This window comes from Coturnix japonica, chromosome 1 (assembly GCF_054131305.1).
Source record: "Coturnix japonica strain WE chromosome 1, WE-NBRP24, whole genome shotgun sequence".
NCBI classification, from domain to species: domain Eukaryota; kingdom Metazoa; phylum Chordata; class Aves; order Galliformes; family Phasianidae; genus Coturnix; species Coturnix japonica.
This window is the reverse complement of record NC_140663.1, coordinates 54,483,625-54,507,525: the sequence shown is the minus strand read 5'-3', so window position 1 is coordinate 54,507,525 and position 23,901 is coordinate 54,483,625. Positions and strand designations below refer to the sequence as shown.

Genomic DNA, 23,901 nt, shown 5'->3' with positions numbered 1-23,901 from the left:
TAATGATTGCTTTGCAGGGGGTGGGTAATGCCATAGAAAGCCAGCCTCTGGCTCATATGTCAGATGTTGAATACATTATTCAAGTGTAGCAGAATTATGTGATTACTCAGGAGAACATCCCTGAAGTAATGAAAAGCTTTGAGGGTGAGACAGGATCTCTAATTCAGATGAAAATATTACTTTCTGCCTCTTCTCAGTGCAGCAGTGAAGTGTCACTGCAACATTGGCCGGCAGACAGCTGTGCCACCATAGATCAGGACCTCCTGGCCCTTTCTTTCCTAGAAAGCTTTAAGTTAGCCAGCTGAAGTGTATAATAAATGAACTCTCATGAACCCAACCTAGGACAAAAACAGACAAAAGTGGTCATTCTGGCCACCACAAACAAGGGTGATAACTGTTTGCATAGCAGCCAGGGCAAACCTGCTGTCCCCACTGCTGAAACCTTGCCTGGATTCCACCCGCGTGACTTCACTCATGAGACAAATCCTGGTTGCATGTTTTGCTCCAAGGCCAAGTTTGAGGCAAGAGATTCTTTCTCTGTCTCCAGTGTTATTTTGGTATATTTTATTTGGCCCAGAATTTGGGAAAACAAGAGGGAAGTTTTCCATAGGGAGTGGAGTGAGGAGGCAGGAAGGGCTACCATATTTCTCCAGACGGAAACTCCTACAGTGTCAGAGTCCAGCACTGCTGCAAGTGTCAACAGATCAAATGTGATACTGAAGGCCCTTTGCCAACTCTTTGCTACTGCAGCAACAAACTGAGAGGAAAGCAGGATCTAATCTCCAGTACCACTGAGCTGGGTTCAGCCTGTGCTGCAGAGGGATGGAGCAGGCAGAAAGAGCTAACCATCCTCTCCTTCTCATGCAGTACAACATAGGCTGGCCCAGAACCCATGGTAGGACAGGGCTAGCCTGCAGAGGCTCAGGCCATCTGCTGCATCAGTCAAGGCGTTAGCTCCTCTGTGGTAGTGTCTTAACATATGGACATCTCACCACTGCCTCCCAAGGAAGTCCCTGAAAACTAAATTGCCTCCAGAGCACCACACTGAACACTGTGCCCCTCCGTGTCAGCAGGTGTGATTCAGACCGATAGCTGCTGAGGGCAACAGGCTGAGCAGTAATTAGCTGCTGTTAGTCATCCTCTTCCCAAGTACGAGTGGTAAAACATTTGATTATTTCAACACAGTTGGATGTGGGAGGGAAGGTAGGCCTGGAAACATCCTCCTGACAGCATTCTTCTCTGCTCTTTTAAAACACCTCTTGTGCCAACATTCAGCGCAGCATTTCAAATAAAATGCTATTTCCTCTTGTAGGGCAGTGAGGAAAAAATGTTGTCACAGGTTTTGTAACAAACATTAGGTAAGCAATAACTGTATCCATTGTGCAATATGGGATTCAGGTAGGAAAACAGTCCATAGATGGCTAACTGAGAAGCACTGCATGTCTCAACAACCTGGAGAAGGTGAGATCAGCACAGAGAAGGGTCTGGGTTGGATGTGTTAGTGGGGCAATTTCACGCTGGAAAGAGTGAAGAACAAAAAGGGAGAGTTCTTAGGGAGGAAGATATTGAACTGACGCCGATGAAGGAAATGTTGTTACTTGGGTCCAGCTATGCTCTTCTTGTTACCTTCTCATAACACTGTGCAAGTGCTCAGTGGTCTGCCTTCAGCAAGCTGCTGTTTTTCTGGTATACAACTCACCTACCATGAAGTGTTAAGCCTGTTGTTAATGGTGGTGTTGGTTCATATTATTGAAAACATATCTTCTAAACAGGAAAGTGTAACAAAGCTTTTATGAGGATTTCACTACACTTTTTCTCTTTTCTCTTCCTGCCTAAATATATCACCTTTCTCCTGAATTCACAATGACCCATAAGTCTGAGAGCTGCCTTTCTCTTACTTTTCTCTTGGGCAAACAAGCCCAAAATTCCTGTCTATCTTTTGCCATATCACCTGGAATACTGAACCTCTCTCTGAATGTCTTTGTGTTTGTCTTCACAAAATCCTGTAGACAGAAGAACAACCTTGGAGGGAAGAAACTTGTTTGGGGATATGAGACGTCAACAGATCTTGAGCAGCTAAAGTGTCCTCAAAATCCAGAGTACATTTCTGAGGTGTTAAAGAAGTTTTAACAAAGAAATGTCCCATATATAATAATATTGGGCTTATTTCAGGAGGGCTTACAGATAATCAGATGAAAAGTATTTGCGATTCTAGCATTCCCATATCTGAACTAAGAGTATCCACTGCACAGCTTACATTGTTGTTTGATGTCTGCCTATGATCAGCTTTTTTACTGCAAAATGTTTCACTCTTACCAAGCAAACTTGAAAGAAAAAGGAATTTGGACACCAAGCTAAATATATGTTCTGAAATTGCTTAGTCTAGCACTTAGAGCATATTGTTGTAGGCTTGCATTTATAAAAAACCTCTGAACCAGCCAGCTGAGTGAGCTGAACTGGCAATGAGCAGATCAGAAACCACACCATAGTGGTGGTTACTTCCCCTTCTTGCACAAAGACCTCAGCAACATTGATAAAGTGATATGAACCGCCTAATACATCGGCATGGTGTACAGGTGCTACCAGTTTTGCAGGTGCTAAAAGGGTGTATATCTTGTTTTTGAAACAGGAGGGTGGATGACCAAGAAAATGTCCATATTCTGGCTGTGAAAATGATAGATGTAAATTGACATGTTTTTGTTGTTGTTGTTTGTTTGTTTGTTTTGTATTTTTAAACCAATATTTGTAACTATACCACATACTCTCTATGATGAACTCATTTCTCATAGAGCTGTGGTGATGAATTCGGTGTGTAACAGTTTGCACAAATACTCAGTTTCATGTTCTAGTGTGTCTCCCATCAGTGCTTTAACTCTGCGTATTTTAAGTGTTGTTTTGGGACTGCAATTGAAATAATGTGAAGTAATGCAGTATCAGCTCTATCTTACTGGGAGATTGTTCAGTATTCAAACATATTCAAACTTTTCCATCTTTCCACTCCACTATTCACCCTGGTAGTTCTAATATTACTTTCCTGTATTACATTAACCTTCTCTGGGGTTTTATCCTTTAAATATTTATAAGCTGCTATAATGCCCAAATAATCACATTTCAAGTCCTGAAGAATAATTGTACAGTAAAAATACATTTAAACAGAACTTTAAGCCCTTGAAGGAGGTAAAAAATTGCTTCGTGAAGAAGAAATCTTCGCAGCATTTTAGTTGACTTCCTCTTCTTGATAGCGTTACTTCAAAGCTGACTGTCAATACATGATAGATCTTGTGAGATGTTATATATATGGCACAGTGAGAGGACACAAAAAATGCAGATTCAAGAAATAACCATAGTTATTTCTGATATGTCTGACAACATATAGAATGTTTGAATTTGGGCAAAGAAACAAAGCACTGACTGGGATATTTTTTACAGTGAGGAGGAAAAGCTCCTGCAGATGCTGAGCACAGAATTTACACCAACCAAGACATTTGTGTGATTTGTGCCTCATGCTATCTTGGGCTGCAGCCAGAAGTGTAAGCTGCTCAGAGCCTGCTTGAATCCCCTGACGTTACATATTCCCCATAAAGCAAGATGTTTTTAAAAAGTAATTTACTTGCTGTGATATGATGTTCTAATGAATGGATCTATACTTCCTTCTGGGTCTTTTGCAAAGCTCATAATAAATGTCATGTAATCTCTGTCACTTGATTATAGATCTAATTTTAGGTACTGATGTTTGATTTGGAGATTTTTTTGTCCTTTAGGAAAGACCAGAATGATTTGCATTTCCATGACCTGCATTGTTTTGAATCTTAATTGCTGTCCCTTAATCACATAATCACTAGGAACCCGATCCTTCAGACACTTAATGTTGTTTGCACAGCAGGACTGTTGGTAGGGTTAAGGACTGTTTCCCATCTGAAGTGTTTGTAGATTTGCATCCTGTTTCCAGCCACAATGGAAAGGACAACGATTTGGGCAAAGGCTAGGGGAATGAACAGCTCATGGTTCAGGTTGCAGGCATGGGGAGGAGCTAAGCCCTGCATCCCAAACAGGGTGGCACCAACCAGAGGAAATGAGCCTGACTCATCAGTAAGCTTTAATAATTTGCCCTTTATACAGACATTCCTTGGGGCAATCTGCATACTGAGTCTTTGGTTGGTTGACAGTTGTGAAGCCACGGCAGTATCTACAGATACCTGAAGGTTTGTCCTGTCAACCTACAGAGGTTGAGAAAGTTCAGAGATACATCATAGAATCCTTAGAGTTGGAAGGGACTTTCATCTAGTCCGGCTCCCCTGCAAGGATCATGGACACCACAGCTAGATCACGTTGCCCAGGCCCTGATCCAACCTCACTTTGAAAGTCTCCAGGGATGGAGCATCAACCATATCTCTGAGCAACCTGTTCCAGTGCCTTACTGCTCTGACCATAAAAGACTTCTTCCTTACATCCAACCTAAATCTCCTCTCTTTGAGCTTGAGGCCTCACTCTTGCCATTTTCACAGCCTGATTTTTGGTGTGATATTGCTTGTATTCCCACAAGGCAAAACCTTTTCAGCTGTTGATGACAGTTAATGGCTTGTGGAGGGATATGTGAGAAGAGATGTTTTCAGGAGAAAAAAAAAAAAAAAGAAATAAAAATAAAGGCTGGGGTTTTTAGACTGAAACAGCTGAGAAAAAGGCATTGGAATATAGATGCCATATATATGGATATGAAACATTTCTACAAATGTGTCACATCTCAAAGATGGTCAAAATACGGACTTCAGTTCTGCTACATTTGAGGCTACTTGTTGAGCTCTGGTGCACACCATTAGTTCGGAGAGGCGGACGTTTTGTGTTGGAATTACCTGTCAGCAGTTTGTGTCAGTCCTTCTGGGGCTGCCTGCATTTAGGCAGTCACATGGGGACAAAGGAAGCTGAGAACTCTCCTAGGTTATAGCAGCTTTCAAATCCATCTAAATACTCTTTCCAGCAGGCTTCTCACCTGCAGCTTTAAGACATCCATCAGTCTCACGGGATCTCTGATAAACACCAAGTAGATTCCCTGGAGTACTTCATCAAGATCAAGTGAAGCAAAAGACTCAGTGCTGTCTCATTCTCTTCACAGCCTTGGGCACAGATTTGAGCAACATGAGAGCTGCTGTGACCCATGTCATCTGGCAGTGGTCCCCAAAAGCTTGTTTACACTGGATATTTTTTTCACGAGAATGTAATGACACCGCTGAAACTACATGAGCGTGAAAACTTTGCACGTGTAGCAGAGCTAAGCCAGGTAAGGAATTCTGTTGTAAGCTGCACTTAATACTATTGTGGTATGTCACCAATAACCACCTTTGCTACTGACAAACCTCACCTATAGGCCATGCACCAGCTGCAGATTGCCAGCATTACATTTCAGCTCTGTGCCTTCAATCCTGATCCCTGTAACCTGTGAGAGCCTACCAAGTGTGCAGTTCTGCACCGTGCAGAGCCCACACGTGTTCTGCAAGGAAAAAGGCAATCTGAGGTTACTCTGCTTGTATATTGATATCTTCAGTCAAATGACCACGTTTCTTTTTGTTTTTGTAGGACTTCTGTCTTAGCCAGGGCTTGATTCTGCAGGGTGCTGAGCCCAGTCCTAAGGCACCAACTGTCCCTTGTTCCCTGCCATCAGCAGCCCAGGAGAACAATCGTTGTCCTTCAGGAATGCTTGATATCATTCGGAAATGCTGAGCACCTTCTAGAACTGTAGCTACTAGGATGAACAGGGCAGAAACAGGCTCATGCTTTGCATTTGGCCTAGACTGGGCTTTTAAAGGATGTGAGGAAGTTCTTTATTCTGGACTATGAGCCTGCTCTTGCTTTGACTGAAGCAAGTGGATTTTGTTTCTGTACTTTGATGTAGAGAGTAAAGAGATTGATTTTCATCAGTAAAGTAAGGCAGTCTGGCTGCTCTACAGCATCACAGGCAGTCTCAGCCACAAACACAGAATCATCATTTTTTTCACACCTTCCTCTGCTTACCTTCATCAAACAGCTCCTCTTCATTAAAGCAGTACCTCTGCTTTAGATGTGTTATGACACTGCTGTGAAGCACAGAATTCCCTGAAGCCTTAGAGAGAAACAGATAAATGAGACATCTTGAGCCATCACTACAGAGAGAGAAAAGGAGGACACGGTGCTGATTTCAGCAAACACCCTTGCTTCCACAACACTTACTCACTGTTAGGCTACTCCACAAACCTTTTATGTAATGAAAATCTGCAAGAATAGCAACAAAGATGACATAATGAATGAAGTGAGCAGTTATTTTTGGCTGCCCCCAATTTGGGTGACATTGAGTTTGGCCACAGCACCTGCCATGATGGCTTGATAAGGTCTGAAATAGTGCATGAATAATAAATGAGGCTCACATCGGGTAAAATTCAGTGTTTGAGGTTTTTTTTCTTTAATGTCTTTTTATCATGTTCCTGTTGCTTGACTTTATCTGAAGGGATTATGTTTAGAGAGCGTACATAGACAAATAAATATGCTAATAAAAAATACAATAGTTGATAAGGTACAGCAACACGGAGCACTGAGTGCAGGCTAAAGCCAGCTCCTGACTAAAAATGGTTACTAACGTAACTGAAATTTGTACTTTGGTCATCAAAAAACACAGATAACAAATGAGTAAATTATCCTTCTGACTGGTTTACTTTCAGGAGGCTGTCAGTGTAGATCAAGAGAATGGTGAAAGAAGGGAAATAAAAGGAGTTATGCTTTTTATTCTAGTAATTAGAATGAGGGGTTGTGGGGGAAATGCAGGTTTCAGTCTAATAAATAAGTGCATTATAAATGCCAGGCTTATGGTGGCATTGTTGCTGGCCAGGAGAGCTCAGGAGGCACATGTATTTCTGAGCCCTGTGAGACTGACAGTTCCTGCTCTTCATCCAGTTCCCATCTTCTCTGCTAGTGGAGAGAGTACCCATGTTCAGAGGTTTTGGCAGGACTTACCACTTGAAGGATCACCTATTACAGAGTCTGAAGACTTTAAATGTGCCCAAGAATGGTTTCCAAAGCTCCGAATGAATGATTTCATAGTCAGTGACCTGACTTCCAGAGCTACTCGATAGTAAAAAAAGCTCATTAAAGATAAAAAGGTTAAAATGAATGTAAGCTTTCTGAATAATTTTCCAATTAAAATGGACTTTTCTAGGGGGAAACAAACCAACGAAAACTGGTTATCTGGAAAGTTAACAGTCTAATTTCTCAAATGCAGAATCCTGAAACACCTTGTTCCACCAATTACCAGCAAGAATTAGCATTAATGAACACTGTGGCAGAAGTCTGGATTCTAGAAAGATCGGGGGAAAAGAAGAAACTGCAGTAGAAACATTTGGCTTGTCACAATTGTTATATAGCACCGTAGCTGCAACTTCATAATGTGCAATAAAACTGACATGACGAGCTTTCTTTGAAAAGCACTTTGGTTCTGGAATAAAATCACATGCATCAAAAATATGGCATAGCCTTCTGTATTGCATAACGTATTGCATAAGAGAAAATAGAGAATAGCTGTTTCACATTAATGCTTTGTCACATGGGCAGGTGAGGCATGCCAATGGTGAGTGAAATTTCACCGTGGAAAGCGAATGAGAAAAAGAGTTTCTGATTCAGTCAACTTTAAAATCACACTTCATTCACCGTAATGTTTTAAACTATTATAGTTCCAAGCACGATGACTGTAACTGAAAGAGGCTTGACAGAAGGAGGATATTTTTACCGTGTCAAGTGTCAGCCCTTTGGATTTAATCAGAAGATCATTTAAGTCTCATTGCCTATAATTTCCCAAGCACAGTCAGAATCCTTATTTCGATGGATGGTTTTTTTTCTTACAGCAACAGGAGAAAAAGACATTTCTTTAAATGGCTGAGGATTTTGGGCATTTAAACAATTTTAATTACTTGTTTCTAAACTTAGAACATGTATAGAATTTAAAGCTTTCTAAAATCTTGCAGAAATTCTGAGGTTTTCCATTGAGCCAAATCACATTTTAATGGAAAGGAAGGAAGGAAGGAAGGAAGGAAGGAAGGAAGGAAGGAAGGAAGGAAGGAAGGAAGGAAGGAAGGAAGGAAGGAAGGAAGGAAGGAAGGAAGGAAGGAAGGAAGGAAGGAAGGAAGGAAGGAAGGAAGGAAGGAAGGAAGGAAGGAAGGAAGGAAGGAAGGAAGGAAGGAAGGAAGGAAGGAAGGAAGGAAGGAAGGAAGGAAGGAAGGAAGGAAGGAAGGAAGGAAGGAAGGAAGGAAGGAAGGAAGGAAGGAAGGAAGGAAGGAAGGAAGGAAGGAAGGAAGGAAGGAAGGAAGGAAGGAAGGAAGGAAGGAAGGAAGGAAGGAAGGAAGGAAGGAAGGAAGGAAGGAGTAAAACTGAAGAGCAAGCAATCTGACACTCTTTATTACATTTGTATTTTTTAAATTGACGTAATGAAAATGACACCCACATAAAATGTAATTGCCAAAATCATTTTATTTTATTTTATTTTATTTTATTTATTAATTTATTTTTTTATTTTGTGAACCACAAAAGGCAAAATCCACCATTCCCACCTCCAGGTCAGCTGCTGAGCCTTCTCAATTCTTATTTTCAGAGATGATTGTTATATCCATCTCTTCCCAGTAGAGGTGCCAGTGAGAAGAACTGGGTATTAGGGCCTTCATACTCAACTCATTACGCAAGAATGAGTTTCAGGAGTACTGAGGAATGTGCTGGATCAGACACCTGGGAGGTGCTTCTTTACATAATTACCACAGTTTTCTAGTAGGAGACCGCCTCTGGCTCTCTGTGGCTCTGCACTGTGGGGCTTCAGATCTCTCCTATAAAGATTTTGCTTAGTTAAGTAAGGGAAAATATATTTAAGGGCAGTGGGTGAAACAAACTTGTGTAAGAGAGTCTACACGCAACGTTGCATTGTAACCACACATGTAGACTAGTGGGAGGTGGTTCCCAGTTGCAGCCTCAGCACCTCTGCAGTGGATCATTTGGTAGGTAGAGGGATGGGTGAGGGCCTGTGGGTTGCCTGCTGCTGATGTCTGATGCTGCAAGTAGAATTCACCATGAAGGCTGTAGGCTTACACCACAAGGGATGATTTGTCGCTATGTTATTTTAGGTACGTGCTCATTATGTTGCAACAAACATCAGGCTGGAGTAAGGTCTGCTCCTGAGTTTGTTGCTTATCCCACCCAAAGAGCTTGTAAAAACACAGCAGGCAATGGAGGAAAGCAGACTTCTGCTTGAATGTAGCTCTAGAAGGTAATAGCAGCAGTGAAGATAGGGTGGCACAGGCCACCTATATGGCCTTGGCTGAAAGTCCTTGCTGGAGCTCTTCTACTGTGTCTTACTGCTCTTAATAGTATCCAGTTATCATGGATGCACCTCCTGATACTGCAAATTAATCTTCATTCCATTATGTAGGGATGCACAAATAACCTGTAGTCAAGAGGTTAGTGAACTCAAACCCTGCTTGGTGTTAAAAATGTTGACGGTCAACTGCTGGTGCCGGTAGTGCAGAAAGGATGGAACAGATTGACTTCTGAGTTTATCAGTTTTGATCCAGTCAAAACTGCTAATCAAATTACGCCATTTACTCAATTGTGTCAATGCAGTTCAAGCAGACCAAAAAAGAATCTAACTCAAATTGACTTTTGCCATAAAGGTAAGATTGAGAAGGATTAAGCAACGCAGAAGTCTTTACTGGAGAGCTGTACAGCCAAGTACATTTTGTTCCTTTTGTGAAGACTGTATCATTATGTCATTTGTTGTTACAAAGAGAGGCTGATATACAGAAGACAACACTATTCCAGTTAATAAGAAGAGTTAAATTGTGTAGATGAGTGCAAGCACATGAGAACTGCTTGGCTTGGAGTTTTGTGGTTGGGGGCTTCCAGAGCTCTGTAAGGCCTCACATCAGCAATGCAATGCACAACTTCCTCTAAATTGCTTTAAAATACCTCTTAAAAAAGCATTTGAAGTGCCAGAGTGTCTCCTGTGAATGTATCACTGACATCAGTTCTGAATTACAGTTGGTTAAAAGGCACCGTACCAAATAATTCACGCCTCCTTCAGTACATTCCCAATGACTTCTGACCGCTCACGTAAGATGGAAAGTGCTCGTGCTCGGAATGTTGCGATGAAAGAGGAACACGATATAAATAACCAGATGACTGGTGTGTGCCAGTGCCTTTTTAACCTGAAACTTCCCCATTTGTGTCACTACTCACTGCTGCTCCGCTGCCAAACTCACTACACACAACAGTATGACCATCATTTTCAGGGCAAAGTCTGACAGTGCTGTTATTTTTTCTTTCAGATAACTGGGAGCGCAGTGCAGGGGATGGTTGATTTGGATTTAGGTTGTTTGCCGCTGGGCCTGCACTGCAACTACAACTACAAGTATAACTACAACTAAACTACAACTAACTACAACTACATCTAAACTACAACTACACCTACAACTACATCTACACCTACAACTACACTACAGCTATAACTACAACTGCAACTGAACTACAACTAAACTACAACTACATCCACAACTACAACTACAACAACTAACTACAACTACAACAATTACAACTACAACTACAACTACAACAACTACAACTACAACAATTACAACTACAACAATTACAACTACAACTACAACAATTACAACTACAACTACAACAACAACTACTACAACTGCTACAACTACTACAACTACAACCACAACTACAACTACAACTACTACAACTGCTACAACTACTACAACTGCTACAACTACTACAACTACAACCACAACTACAACAACTACAACTACTACAACTACAACTACAACTATTACACTACAACTACAACTACACTACAACTATACTACAACAACTACATCTAAAACTACAAACTACACCTACAACAACTACAACTGCAACTAAACTACAACTGCAACTACAACTACATTTACCACTACATTACAATAACAACTACAACTAAAACTACTACAACTACAAACTACAACTACAAACACACCTACACCTACAACAACTACAACTAAACTACAACTACAACTACACTACAACTACAACAACTAACTACAACTACGCTACAACAACTACATCTACATCTACAACAACTACAACTACACTACAACAGCTACATCTACAACTACAACTACAAACTACAACTACAAAACCTACAACTACACCTACAAACTACAATGACAACAACTACAACTACAACTACAAACTACAACAATTACAACTTCACTACAACTTCACTACAACTACAAACTACAACTACACTACAACTGCAAACTACAACAACAACTACAACAACTAACTACAACTACACTACAACAACTACAACTACACCTACAACTACAAACTGCAACTACAACACTTAAACTACAACTCCCACGAGGCTCTGCTCTCGGCGCGGGGCAGGACGGGCGCCGCGGTTCCCCGCCCAACGCCGGCCGGGTAGGGCTCGAGTGCGGTCGCGCGTGCGCGGCAGGAGGCGTTCCCGGCGGCTCCCCTCCCCCTCCGTGCTGTGTGTCGGTTTCGGGCGCCCGTCGCCATTTAGCGCGGAGACGGCCCCGAGGCGGCCGCTGCGCCTCCGCTCCCTCCTCCCCGCCGCGGCGCGGGGCGCCACCCGGACTCGCGCGGCCTCCGTTTTCGTTTCGCGGTGTGAGGCGCTCCCCGGTGAGGAGAGGCGGCGGCGGGCGGCAGCGGCAGCAGCAGGAGGAGGGTTTCCGGCTTCCCGCGAGGCGGCGGTCGGCAGCGGCCGCCGCTTCTGCTGCTGAGGGAGCGCGGCCCGGCCCGGCCTCGCGCGGGCGGCGGCTGCCTGGCGGGAGGGGGAGGCCGCGGCCGCCATGGGCGTCCCTGCGAGGCGGGGCTGAGCCCCGCGGCCCCTTTTCCCCTTTTCCCTGCCCTCGCGGCTGGCTGAGGGCGCCGGGCCCGTCCGCCGTGAGTGACTGAGCGCGGCGGCCGCTGCCTCCGCGGCCTGCCCCCGCTTCGCCGCCCCTTCCCCTCCCCGCGGGCTTTCGCTCCGGAGGGTTCTGGGGCCTGCCCCGGCCTTCTCTCGCCCTTCCTTCCTTCCCTCCCCTCCCCGCCCCGCCCGGCCCCGCGCCCCGGCTCTCTCGCGGTGCTCCATGTCGGCCCCGCTGCCCGTTGCCCCGCTGCAGGATGGATGCAGACGCTAAGCGGGGAGCCGCCCCGCTGGCCCAGCCTCCCCAGCAGCCGCCTCCCAGCTCCGCCGCCGGGAGCCCTTGGGACCCTCCTGTCTCGCAGCTGCGGCTTCGGCCGCGGCCGGGCGCGCTCCCCGCGCAGTGAGCGGCCTCTCCCCTCGCCTCCCCCAGCCCCTCCTCGCCCCAGCAGCGCTTCCCCGGGCCGCGATGTCGGGGGGAGCCGCGGACGGCACATCCCCGGCTCCCCGCTTCCTGGCTCCCCCGCCGCCGCCCCCCAAGAACGGTTCCAGCTCGGACAGCTCCGTCGGGGAGAAGCTGGGAGCAGCCGAGCACGCAGCCTCCGGGACCGGCGGAACGAGCGGTGGAGCGGGCAGCGGAGGCCGTAGCGAGGAGTACCGTCGCCGCCGCCACACCATGGACAAGGACAGCCGAGGGGCGGCAGCCACCGAGCACCGCTTCTTCCGCCGGAGCGTGATCTGCGACTCCAACGCGACGGCCTTGGAGCTGCCCAGCCTGCAACCCGCCGCTCCTTCAGCACCCGTGTCGGGAGGCAGCGCTGCTCCCTTGGTCTCTCCTCCCGAGTGCATCCGCGCATCTTGCATCGCTGTCGGCGCCTCGCAAGCCCCCTCGCTGCTGCAGCAGCCCCCGCCGCCCGCCCCGCTCCCCCTGGAAGGACGCTCTGCCGAGGAGCCCCCTGCCACCAAGGATGCTGCTCCACTGCTGCCCAAAGAGGAGGAGGATGAGGCCACCACTCTGCCCCCCACCAGCACCGCTGGCAGCACGTCGACTGCCAGCCGAGAGTTTGAGGAGCGGAGGGCACAGCAGGAGGACATAGAGGAGCAGGAGACAAAGGCGGTGGGCATCTCCCCTGATGGCCGCTTCCTGAAGTTTGACATCGAGATTGGAAGAGGCTCTTTCAAAACTGTATATAAAGGACTGGATACTGATACCACTGTGGAAGTCGCCTGGTGCGAGCTACAGGTAAAGCAAATACAAATGAATTACCAGAGCGTGGCCAGGCTCAAGCTGCATGCTTGAGGGTGATTAAAAACCCCTTCCATTCAAGGTCTATGTAGACAGGGAACTGTGGACCTTACCTGGGTCACCCCCTTTGGAGAAAAGTGCTGCCTGGTGTCTGAATTATTATTATTATTATTTTTCTTTTTATCTTAAGAGAATGTACTGCAGTTCTGTTTCTTGTACCATCTTGCATTTTACCACCAGCAGAAAGTAACTTGGAGGTATGTAGAAGTACTCGAGTGCAGTTCAGATAGGCCAAGGGAGAAATTGTCATGCATTAATGGCAGCAGCTTTTCAAAATTTGTTTTTAGGTCCTTCTCTTAGAAAAATGTTAAAGTGCAATTTCACAGGTGCTTTGTATGCTTGTGGCATTGGGTTATTGCAGGCTTAGAATTTACTCTAAGTCATTTAGTGCATCATGCTGAGTTGTGCGAAGCTTTTTTTCATTTTAAGAGCTAGGGTTTTCTTGCTTGATACAGGTAGAAGGATGAAATGAATCATATCCTTTATGAAGCTTTGAAAAGCCTCACGCTTAACCTTTGCAGATGACTGGTGGATAAAACTGAAGTGAGAACAGGGCCACAGTTCTCCCAAGCCTGATCTAATGATGGCAGAAACACCCTTAGTTCATGCGAGTCAGAGCTTGTATAACTGAGAGACAGGTTGCTGTGCAACAGCCTTAAAAGAAGTGGGAAGAGCTGGGGTACCAGGAGCAAGTATCTGGTGTAGTATTTGGCTTTCAAAGCCACAGTGTTAAATTAAAAAGATAGTGCTTACTTTTTAGTGTTGTTTCAGTACAGTCTACAGAGGGATTCGTATACTATGGCTTCATTATTCTGTGTGTTCTGATGCAATTTAGGGCAGACAAAAGAGCATTGGGTCAAAATCCCAGGAGCTTTGGAGGAGGATCAGAGCAGATAGCTCCCTGCAGTACTATAGGGAGACTTTGTTCTCTTCAAAAGCAATTTTGTATCTCATCCTTCAACAGTACCTTTGTAGATTATGTTATTGCCCTTGCTCCATGCTTAGCGGCTGTGGAAGTGAGCTTCCAGTTTTGAGACCCTTAAGCACGCGCTCTTCCTACACGCTGTTCTTCCCGTGGAAGAGTGTGAATTTTAAGTAGCGCTGGGCTCTGCTTAAGCTTTTCTTGTGCAGGTTGAACTGAGATTAATCCTCCAAGAAGATATGACTTCTATTTGAAATTTTAATCTTTGTAATTTTGGAGTTTGTTTACGTTAACCTCTGAAATCTGTTTTAATCTTTACAGTGTTCTTACTGATCAGAAACTAACGACAGCTTGGCATCAGTCACTTCCCGATAACATCACCTCTGTTGAACACTCTTAGTCATCTTCCATACTATGTGAACAAATGGTCCAAAGAAGCACCTTCTTTGAAGCAATGTAATAAAAAAGCTCATTTATGAAGAGTACGTTGCTGAGCTTTCAGTTGTTTGAGGAATTTCATGAGTGGTTTCTAAAATGACAGTGAAACTGCAAATATCAGTTGGGGGGAAATATTGGATGTTCTTCTTGAGGGCTATGGGTACTGAAGGCAAGTGAAATTATTTGAAAGGCTGTAGCTTTCCTCTCAGAAGCAGAGTGCATACAAAGTGATGCTTTTAGAACATAGTTTTTGTAGCTTTTAGAAGTATTTCTTGAAGGAGCTGCTCTGTATGGTGAAGGATGTTAAGATAAGGTCTTGTTTTATTGAGTCTAGAAATAAAAGGAGGAACCTGGGAGCTGTTGGTTTGGTGGCTACATGCTCTTCTTTATCTAGGAAAACATAGATGTTGACAGGACAATGAAATTCTTTGTGCATGTTTTCTGTCAATGCCTGAATTCATGAAATGGTCAAAATTAAAGTGTTGTCTTGGTTTTCTTGTTTGATGTGTGTTGAAGATTCACCATCTTCAAAGCACCCTTATTTTATGGAATTGTGAGTCAATTTCTTCCATGTTATATTATAGCAACCCTAACTAACTTGTACTTATTTTTAATTGCCTTGACATGTTATTTTACTGCTAAAAGCACTTCTTTTCTTTATACCTCTGCTTATGCTAGCAAGTGTAGACATCCAAGATGTCCTATCTCTCAAGAGCCTTCTCCACTACCACTGTAGTGCTGCCAGAATGAGCCCATGCAGGTTCAATTGTTCATCTCTGTAATCTTCCAGAGTTGATGAGGATGTATCGCAACTCATTGGAATTACTTTTGGACTTCGCTAGCATGTTTTCAGCGCTTCAGTTTCTTTAAAGTTCTGCTTGGAAGAAAGGAACGTGCTGGCTGCTTTCGGTTCATTTGAATTAGTGTTGAAATGCTGAGCAGGAATTGTGTGGATCGAAGACATTGTGGAGGAATGTGTAATAGTTGCATTGGCCATCATTGTAAAGTCACTCTGCCAGAGACCATCTGATTTTGATGTCTTCTGTAGAGGTAACATCTGGGAATATCAGTTCCTTCTCAAAAGGAGTGTGGCTGCTATTTTATCAAGTACAGCTCGGGTTCCCACAGTACTGACTTCCTTGGAGCATATCATACTGTATCCTTAAGAAAGCTTTCCAGCAGCAGTGTAATTCCTTACACTTGAAGTACTGAATTGTAGTGGAAATAGGAGAAAGACATGACGTTCTATGGGTAACTTACTGCTGTGAGAACCTCCAGCTCCTGGAGAGGTCCTGGCCCAGTCTTAATTTTTCTTAATCTGAAGATGATGGAAAGGTCTGATTAGAAGGAATTGAGTATTTTAAGGTTGCTGATAGATGCCTAACAAAAGTCCGAGGAGGGAATGGTTAATAGGCAATCCTAGCTTAACTCGCTCCTACAAACAGGTTACAAACTGTAACTGAACCTAGCTTAAATATTGGATGCAGGTATTTAAACGTGAACTAGCTGCCCTTCTGGGAGCGTGGGGGAGATGGGAAGAGCTCAGCAGCAACTGCTTAGGGCCGCTACTCAGCTTCACTTACTGCAAGGATGTTGTTCAATGTTAACCTTGTAATTCTTTGATTCCCATTGTGTAGGTTCATCTTGGCTCTAGTTATTCTGAGTCAAGTGTGCCTCCTACTGTTGCCAAAAGCGCATCTCTTAAATGTAGTGAAGTAGTAGTTAGGGTTACTGCTTTAATGGTATTGAAGTAGGTAGAAGTTAGCAAAAGTGGTTTCTGCTGCTGTTTGCTATTGTAGTTTAAGTCGTCTCTTCCTGTGTAACCATGTCACTGTTGAGACTTTTTAAGTTACGTTGGAGTGGTGAGTCTTTTGTCACCTCTTTGTACAGCTCAGGTAATGTTATGGCAAAAATGTGATGTCTCTTCCTGTTAGGCCTCTTACACCTGATAGATGAAGTTAGTGCCAAAGGTAGTAAGAGTGGATTATGAAAGCCAAGTGTTGGTGACTATGTGTCACCCTCTGAGTCCTTGTTTCAGCTTGAGTCACTTTTAAACAAGGTGCTTGTTAACCTGTGGTCTACAGAACAATACAGGCTGGTGCAGTCTACACAAAACTTTGTGTGGAATTATTGCTGTGGGTTCTGTTGCTCAAATAAGTGACTTCTGAAATATGGAAGGGAAGACTGAGCTGTTTTGAGCTGTGTATTTGTTGAGGATTTGGAGGCCTACCTTCATTTGGGTAGCATCTTTTTTTAAAGGAAGAATGATTTAGAAACTGTAGCTAGAACGATATTTACATTAGCTGAAAGCACTTTGCTGGTAAACCACAAGCATGGGGGAACTGTGTACCACATGCCTAGTATGTGCTGTATCAGTCCTTCACCTTCTATTTCCTTTCCAGAAAGGACAGGGCAGTCAGTTGTCAGTTACAGTTCATGAACGCATGTGGCTGATGTGTCACTGCCTTTCTTACTCTACCATCAGCACAGTGCTGGTTCTATTACTGTGTACAGTGCGGGAGCTGATGAGGGAGAAGGAGGCTGGGTGCTGTCTCCCAAGCAAGACAGAAGTTAAGCAGTGAGTTCAAAAGGAAGCTGTTCAAGAGCAATCTGTGCTAGTTACTACTTGGAAGGGGGGCTGAATTGGACTTGGTTACCTCGAGTTATGACTCCTGTAGGTAATCCAGGGAAGGTTACATAATGCACTTGTTGTAGCCTGTAAGTGATGCATCAGGTATAGCATATGAGATGCTGTGGCTTACCAATGGATTTTTCCGTAGGCAGTAGCTATGAAAAACAGTTGAAAGCAAACAATAGGCGAATATCAGCTATGAGATTCTGTAGTGCAGTAAAATGATAATGCATCTGGTCATCAGTGGTTTTTTTTTTATTACAGGAAGTAGTGATGAGCTGAATAGTATTTCCATGGGTCAGATTTCTAATTTTTTACTGTAACAATCTGTAAAAGTTATCTGAGCAACTTTATGAGGTTTTTAGTTGGGAGGTGCATCTTCACCTTTATTGACACTTCAGTTTTAATTCTACCTGTCTGATACCTTAGCTGAAGCTTGGTTTAATACTGAGCTTTAGTTGCACAGACAACAGCGAGATGTATCCTCTATGCTCTGGAGGGTACGCTGTGCTGCAGGCACACCATAGTCATCAGCCTACTGAAGCCAAAGTACAGTTCTTATAAAATCTCTCAGCTTTCTGGACTAGCTGAGCTGGGAATGTTTCAGAAGTTGCTTGTTCAACTCTGACAACCAAAAAAGGTCTTGTATCACATAGCTGTGGCATCCTGTAGTCTTTTTTTTTTTTTTTTTTTCTTTTAAAGCTGTTTGCATTTTGCTTGCTGAGAGACCTGGCTGCAGAGATACTGGCTCTGATGTGCCATCTTATATCTGCATTAAAACAAAATGGAAAACCAGATGAAAACTTATGTGCAGCGAGAGGAAGCTGAGGGGTATGGACCTAGAATTTGTGTGACTGTTAACATGATACTGGAAAACCATTACATCCTGCTGGTTCGGGGTGATGAACAGTCACATCTTGGAATAAATATACACTCTTAACAGTTATAACTATGCTCTAATTCTGCATATTTTTCAAGGCTGTTGTAGTTTTAGATCAAAATTGAATCTAATTCATTGTGAGGATACCCGCTGTCTACCATGTAGCGTTTAAAATAATGGCCTGTGAGCATAACTGTGTTATTACAACTGCTGCGATGTCACTGTGTGTCTCCATCTTATTACTTGTGGTAGATTCATGGTTATAGCAAATCCTCATAAATGAAGGTATGTGACAGTGTCTGTTATTGGGTCTTTATTGGCTTTGTCTGTTCTCAGAGTCCAAAATACTGAAGACTGAAAGGTGTAAATCCACAAATGCCTGACACCATCAGATCACACTGGACTTCTTTAAGTGTATTCATATAGGGAGCCTGATATTTTTGGAGTCAAGTTTAAACTTACTTTCAGTTGCTTTTTGATGTCATGGCACAAAACAGTTACTGATACTGGCTTCAGGTCTCAGATTTGAAAACTCCTTTGGCTGAAGAGCAAAACGTAGCCATATTCTTGAGTGTTTGTGCTGTAATTGATACAATTGACAACTTGATAAATGACATGGGAAGGGAGCCGGACTAATTACCTGCCGAAGTATAAACAATGGTCTGATTCCTTCAGACTTTTACAAAGGTGACCCTGAAGGAGAGAAGGGAGCTTTGAAGTACGTTCTGGAGCTTCAGCTGTTAGAAGACCTCTGCTTGGGAAAATAATCTTACCTCAAAGGGATGTCAGCTCCAGGGATGGCTGTGGTTCAATTTATAGCTGGCTGGTTGCAAGACAATAAATATAATTGGATAAGTACGTTTTGAAAATGCAGCGTTTTCTTATGGAAATAAATATGTTAGTTCAGGTGGGTTTGAGAACTGAAGAATCAAATCTCTTAAATGAGATTTGTTTTGGGCTTTTGTGGCTTAAAATAAAAACTCTTAGCTCTGTAACTAAAATCTGGTGGGCAAATGGGAAAATATCCTTCTTTGGAAGGGAACCTGATAAAAGTCTCTGGAGACATCCTGTGCAGGCCCTTAGAGAGCTGTCTACTAGAGCAATGCGTATGACAGCAAGAGATGGGTGGTTGCCTGTATGGATGCAGTGCGTGGTGTGGTGTAGTTTCAGTGCCTTTTGGTTAGGAACTTCCCTCAGGGCCATGCTGTCCTCTTCCTTATTTGTGTGTGTGTGTGTGTGTGTGTTGTTTTATTTCATGCCAGCAGCTTGTTAATCAGCACAGTTTCAACCGTCACCCAGGTTCTCCATACAGTGTGTGACAGTCTGTGCTAAGCAGTGGCAGCCTTGGCGCTTCCTGTCATGAATGTCTTCAGAAACTTTCACTTCCTGTCAAGTCCAGCAGCCTCTTTTAGAGATTGCAGACTGCATCTCCCGGCTCATGGTTGGGTTGTATGAAAAGCTTAGTACTTTTCCGTGCCAGCCTTCAGGTTCACGTTTTCAAGCTCGTCTTGAGAGCTGTGAACTTCTGAATAATGGAAATGCAGGCATAATGGCTGTAATGTTTGGGCTTTAAGAGAAATACTAAATGCCATACAAGTTTGCAGCTGGGCATAAGACTTTGTCTTGGCAGAGTGTGTGTTTTGTAATAGCAGATGGTACCAAGTTACTATTTTTGACTCTTCAACTTTAAATATTGATTCCATGGTTTTAGCTTGATCATGTGCCCATACAGTGACTGCAAGAACATTCTCCTGGTGTACTTGGTGCACAATTCCTATTCTAAATTGCAGGAATTATAGTTTGGGGGGGGGGGAGGGGAGGAGGGGGAGCAGTTGAGGGCTTTTGTCTAAACTGAGACATCTACAGGTCTTCAAATATGCTGTTAAAATTCTTGTCCTGACCAGTGGCACCCAGCTTTTCCTATGGGCCTTTGAAGCGTTGTTTTGGAGGCTCTCTGTAGTCCCTGGGACTTCAAGCTCCTTTTGAGATAACTTCAACTCTGTACTGAACTTAAACAACGTTGGACTGTTTATGGATGATATTCTACAGATATTCTTCTTCCTGCTTTCTATCCAACTTCCTCCGTGCATATAGAAATTGTTGAAGGTTTGCTAACTTAGAACCTGCATTTTTTAATGTGTGGGGTTTTTTTTTGTCTCCTCAGTATTCCCTTTGGGAGTGCTGGAGTAGGTGAAGAGGTGACTAGGGTTGAATAGGCATCAGGCAATAAAGCACTTGAGGTCATCTTTGAAAAACGGAACTTGTTTGCTTCTGGTTTATGGCTTTAACCTGCGGATTACTCCTTAACTCCTGTTTATGAAGGGTAAATGTTGTGTTAATAATGTTCTGTGCTGTGTGATGCTATCCTTTAAACCTGAAAGGAGACTCTTGCAGCAAGATAATTACAGGTACTGCTAAATATATATATTTTTTCTGATAAGCTGGAGTAGGATGGGATGTGATACAGTGACTGGAAGAACTCGGATTCAGTTCTCGGATGCACTCCTGAACTTATGTCACTCATCACCTCACTGTGATGTGCACTGTATGTATTCAGATAATTCCAAAGCGCTTCCAACAGTACTGTGTTTTACTTTGACTGAATCTCAGGCAACTTAATACGTACCTTCTGGTAAAGGATGTTTTAACTAGCTAAAAATTATATTTGTCTTGGTATTTTCTTTTGTCTTCCAGGAGCTGTTTAAGTATTAATGTCCAACTAAAGCAATAAGCTCTCATCACAAGCATAATGTATCATAAATCACTCAGACAGAGTGACTTACCAACTTTTGATTTATCATCTTAGGCCTAAATAGAATCTTCAGGCCTGCTACCTCCATGCTTATTCACAGCTTAGAAATCTTGCAAAATGTTTATACATGCTTGGTGTCCACCTATGCTACAGACAAAATATCTTTGAGCTGTTATGTGATAAGTCAATGACTCTGGGCATAGTTCTTTATGCGGATCTGTGTATTTTAATGTAGGGATGCCATTTATTTTGTGCTCGGTGTAACCAAGAATGTGGTACCTTATCTATTGGTAGTAGTCTGGGCAGGAGTTCTTTTTGATAGATCTGTTTTCTGGATGAGATTGTTATGGTGGTTTTTGTCTTCTCATTTCTGCAGTGATTGGCAGGATTTCCCCTAGTATCTCGCTGGTAAGATTAAAACAAAGGGGAAGGCTTTGGGGATGTGGATGCTGTGTTTTGAGCCATATTCCAGAACAGTTTGGATCTTGTTACCTCTTGTTAATAAGCTTCATGGATATATACTTGTGTGTGGCTAGCTAGTGCACCACTTACTTGGCTTTTAGGACAACAGAAGGTGTTGAAAACAAGCTTTATTAGGCTCTTTGAGCGATAGGCTTAGTCCTTCCTGTTGAGCTATTCTGGATCATTTATTTCACCTGAATGGTTTCAACCACTCCTGACTTCGTGGTGTCAGTGAGGGCAGTGAGTTCTGATGGCAGATTTGAGGCTACTAAGAGAAAGTAAGGAACCACAAATGGAAGAGTGATTGAAGTAATTGAGGGTAGTTGGAAAGGAAAAAAAAGAATAGGAACATTGATCTCTGATTTGGGTAAGTTTGAAAGAGCTATGTAGGAGCTCTTGGCTAAACTGAAGGTAGTACAAAGTGATGCTAGTAATTAGGTACATTCTAACTGCTTTTGGCTATTTGATACAGTCTCATGATGATTCAAGTCTGTCCAGCTGGTGATGTTACCCAGTTTTCTTGGATATTTTCCTCTCCTTGAGTGCCCACGTGACCTTTTTCTGCTTTACTGACTTTCGCTGGCAAGTTTGTGACCCCAATATAAATGTATTTTGACTGCTATGGAAACAGCTTCTATCCTGGCAAAGATTAATGACACACAAACAATAGCCCACAAATATTTCTATTAAAAGCTTCAGCAGTCCAGGCTGATTATCTGAAGGATCTGCAAATCTGTGTGCACTTATGTAATGTGCATCTGTTAATGGCAATTTCTGAACCGTTAGCAGGTTTTGCTGAAACGTTGCAAAATGTTATCACGTCTGTTTTTAAAATCTGCTCCTTTATCTTCCTCTTACGGATACTTTCCAACATTAAGCTATTCTTGATTTCAATCTGTCTTTATTCAGCTGCTTACACTATACTTTCATTCAGGAAATACAAGTGGTGTATTTCAAGTTGTGTGTCAAAAGCAGGCAAGGTGATAACTTGATCTTCCAGTTACGCTGTAACTGCTTTGGACTCGGAGCCTTTGAGTTAAAGCAAAGTTATGGTAGGAAAGACTAAGCTAGAATTTGAGTTCTTGGAAAGCAGTCTATTTTAAGAAGTCTTAGAATTAGAAATATTGTCTGAAAGGATAGAATTATTCTGGTAATATCTGTGGATGTAGACCAGTGGAAGCTGTATGTAGGATGTTCTTTGAGGGCATAGTCTTTATTTGCGTTTTCCCTGGTTTGGGGCCTAGCGAGTTGTTACATTTGCCAGGAACAGCAGGCTGAAAATAGAGAAACTGCAGAAATGTGTGATACAGGAAGACTTAAAGTTCACTGTGCGCATGGTTTGTCTGTGGTTTCCGTACTTCCTTTGCATGCAGCTTGAGCTTCTTGACTGCAGATAGGCAGAATGCATTTCAGATTGTCTGCAAAAGGGGACGAACAACAGCAACAAAAAACCTTCCACATGGCACTTGAATTTGATTTTTGTTGCCTGTTGATGGCAACTGTGAATCAGTACAGGTAATGGTGTGATTTCTCATGCTCTTCTCATTAAACAAGCCACAACCTATCTAAGAGGTTCTGTGTTTACTTTGGGGATCACAGAGAAAGGGGGGGAAAGAAAGTCAAGAGTCTCTGAGTTACTGCTGGAGGCTTAAATGATGCAGTACATCAGTAGGCTGCATGTATACCCAAAGATCTGCCTATAAATAAATAAGTATCTTTAATAGTCAGTTATTCCTCTAGGAAAACATTTTCCTGTGTTCTTTAGTTTTTGTAGACTACGTGTTTGGATCTTCTAAATTTTAGGTTGCCGATGGACCAGTTCAAAAGAACCTGTAGGAATTGTGGTAGCCCTTTCTTATATGAATGCCAACACAAGTGATAGCAGTAGTTGTCTCAGAAAGGTGAAGCGAAGAAATAGCGCAGTTCTGTGAAGAAAATTCAAGCATCTTTTGATTACAGTGGAGTAAATGGAGAACGTTTGCCTGAATCCACTGTGTAAGAGCAGCAAGCTGTACTTTGAATGCCACCAAAATATCTCCAAATTCTTCTTGTGATAGCCTCCATTATTTACTCCTTTATTATGCTATTACAAGTTGTGGGTTTGTATACCAATCTGTTCAAGGGAAGGTTTGCTTCGCTAGACTTCTGTAGTGGTGGTTGACCTCTGTCAGAAAACAGTTGTGGCTTCTAATGCGGCAGCTTTTAAGACAGTTCTGAATTTGGAAATTAGGCTTGCATTCTGTGATTTTAATTCCTGTATCACATCCAAAAGCATATGTTGCTCAATGTCTGATCCTTAACCCTTAGCTTTTTGCAACAACCCACATGGTTTGGGGAAACTTACACAATTTGAAAGGGTGCAACTACTCTATGTAAAATCATTGATAATTACTAGGTAATGGCACAACTGATACGCATGTTAGCAAGAGCGTGGGTGAGTGCAGTTAGAAACTGCAGACTGTGAGTGTAGTGATGTTTTAAGTATGTTTTGTCACTTTGGGAGTATGAAATCTGAGGAAGTTGGCACTGGAATTTAGAATGGAAAGAATGAGTTAGTTGATGATATACAGAAGTATTTTCCATTTGACTTTTCTT

The 23,901-nt window shown here is 43.1% G+C and overlaps 1 protein-coding gene and 1 long non-coding RNA gene across 36 annotated transcripts in view; both read left to right on the top strand.

The window, feature by feature from the left end:
* The window catches only part of LOC146762423 (uncharacterized), a 37,675-nt gene extending 32,440 nt beyond the window's left edge, over positions 1-5,235 (top strand). Inside the window, exon 3 of the long non-coding RNA XR_014936232.1 lies at positions 5,111-5,235. This is a non-coding gene — a long non-coding RNA (uncharacterized LOC146762423). The remainder of the gene's footprint in view (positions 1-5,110) is intronic.
* Positions 5,236-11,515: 6,280 nt separating this feature from the next.
* The window catches only part of WNK1 (WNK lysine deficient protein kinase 1), a 96,522-nt gene continuing 84,136 nt past the window's right edge, over positions 11,516-23,901 (top strand). For 34 of the 35 annotated variants that reach the window (XR_014936173.1, XM_085520929.1, XM_085520927.1 and 31 more), the window contains exon 1: positions 11,516-13,157. Coding sequence is in view for 33 of the 35 variants with exons in the window: in XM_085520929.1 (XP_085377055.1) it covers positions 12,384-13,157 (774 nt within the window). In the remaining 2 variants the exon portion in view is untranslated. The remainder of the gene's footprint in view (positions 13,158-23,901) is intronic. The other variant, XM_085520933.1, reaches the window with a different exon arrangement.